Source organism: Malus sylvestris, chromosome 1 (genome assembly GCF_916048215.2).
Source record: "Malus sylvestris chromosome 1, drMalSylv7.2, whole genome shotgun sequence".
Lineage (NCBI taxonomy): Eukaryota > Viridiplantae > Streptophyta > Magnoliopsida > Rosales > Rosaceae > Malus > Malus sylvestris.
Genome location: NC_062260.1, coordinates 1,683,358 through 1,684,983, shown reverse-complemented (window position 1 = coordinate 1,684,983; position 1,626 = coordinate 1,683,358). Strand labels below are relative to the sequence as shown.

General features: G+C 40.7%; 1 protein-coding gene across 1 annotated transcript; it reads left to right on the top strand.

Moving 5' to 3' along the window:
* Nucleotides 1-819: 819 nt before the first annotated feature.
* Nucleotides 820-1,302, top strand: LOC126629040 (uncharacterized). The gene is made up of 2 exons (XM_050298938.1): nucleotides 820-1,105; nucleotides 1,169-1,302. Exons 1-2 carry the CDS (start codon nucleotides 820-822, stop codon nucleotides 1,300-1,302), a joined length of 420 nt encoding a protein of 139 aa, XP_050154895.1.
* Nucleotides 1,303-1,626: the final 324 nt, after the last annotated feature.

The window sequence follows — 1,626 nt, the reverse complement described above, 5'->3', positions numbered from 1 at the left end:
TAGGGAGTGTGTTGGGTTGTCGTATGCAATCATCCAATCTAATAACTTGTTGAAAAACTGAGAGTTAATTAGTGCAATTCACGGTTAATTTGGGGCGTTGAGTATTCATAACTTATCGAAGAGCAATTGGAAATCATTTTGTATGCAAGCAAAACATGTGTGGAGAAGAACCCCTTAGCTAGCCTTCCATTATCCATTCAACCCAAATTTGTTTAAAATCTATTTAAGTTTTTAGTTTATTCGTTTTTACTTTCAACTTCACCAAACTCAAATCCCCCTTTTACTTTCTTGTTTTAAAATCTTTTGTTTACATTTTTAACTTTGTTTCTTTTTGTTTTTGAGTCAGTTTAGAGGTTTTAGCAAGCCCTCCTAATCCCCGGTTTAGAACGATCCCTACTTACATACCTTGCTACAATTGTCAAAAAGAGGGTTTAATTTGTGTGTCAAGTAATTCTCGCATCAGTGGATTATGTTTCCAAATGGGTGGAAGCAAAAGCCACCCGGACTAACGATTCTAAAGTGGTTGCAGATTTTGTGAAGTCTAACATTTTTGCTAGGTTTGGAATGCCTCGGGTCCTTATAAGTGATGGAGGTTCACATTTTTGTAATCGCACAATCGAGGCACTGCTCAAGAAGTACAACGTTACACATAGGGTTTCGACACCCTATCATCCTCAAACAAGCGGGCAAGCCGAGGTGTCGAATCGGGAGATAAAATAGATTCTTGAGAAGACAGTTGGGCCTACAAGAAAAGATTGGAGCTTGAGGTTAGAAGATGCATTGTGGGCTTATAGGACCGCCTACAAAACACCCATAGGAATGTCCCCCTTTCGGCTTGTGTATGGCAAACCATGTCACTTACCTGTGGAGTTGGAGCATAAGGCTCATTGGGCCGTGAGGAAGTTCAACATGGATATAGATGAGGCGGGACTTCACCGTAAGCTACAATTGAATGAACTTGAGGAAATACGGAATGAAGCTTACGAGAATGCTCGCCTTTACAAGGAAAAGACAAAGGCCTTTCATGACAAGATGATTCGCACCAAGTCCTTCGCTGTTGGACAAAAAGTGTTGTTGTTTAATTCTCGTCTTCGTCTATTTCCGGGTAAGTTACGTTCACGTTGGATTGGACCCTTTGTTATTACTGATGTTTTTCCTCATGGTGCAGTCCAAGTTCGTAGTTTCAAAACAGGTCAAGAGTTCAAGGTGAATGGGCATCGCTTGAAGCCTTACTACGAGAGCTTTGTAGAACATGATGTGGAGGAGACAACCCACTATGCCATGGGTTCCCATGAAGGTTGATCAATGTGGCATCGTCTGGCTGCACGACGTTAAAGAAAGCGCTACTTGGGAGGCCACCCATGCATTCGACAAAGGAAGACCTAGAGAGCACTCCAATTCCAGATTTGCGTTCCTAAACCCTTCTCTTTGTTGCTATTTCGTTTCTGTCATTTAGATTGTTTAGTTGCTGTTTTCTTTGCTTGTTGGTTATTTGTGTTAGTTTATGCTTGAAACATTGAGGACAATGTTTGATTTAAGTGTGGGGGGTAACCAAAGTGTTTTGATACAAATTCGTAGGGTTTTATCACCCATAATTTCAAATGTTGTTCCTTACTGTTTTTAGGT

Bases quoted from the DNA above. Each gene is read 5' to 3' on its own strand.
- LOC126629040 (XM_050298938.1), top strand. From the start codon at position 820: ATGTCCCCCTTTCGGCTTGTGTATGGCAAACCATGTCACTTACCTGTG. The intron at 1,106-1,168 runs GTAAGTTACGTT...CTCATGGTGCAG, and splicing joins TCGTCTTCGTCTATTTCCGG to TCCAAGTTCGTAGTTTCAAA.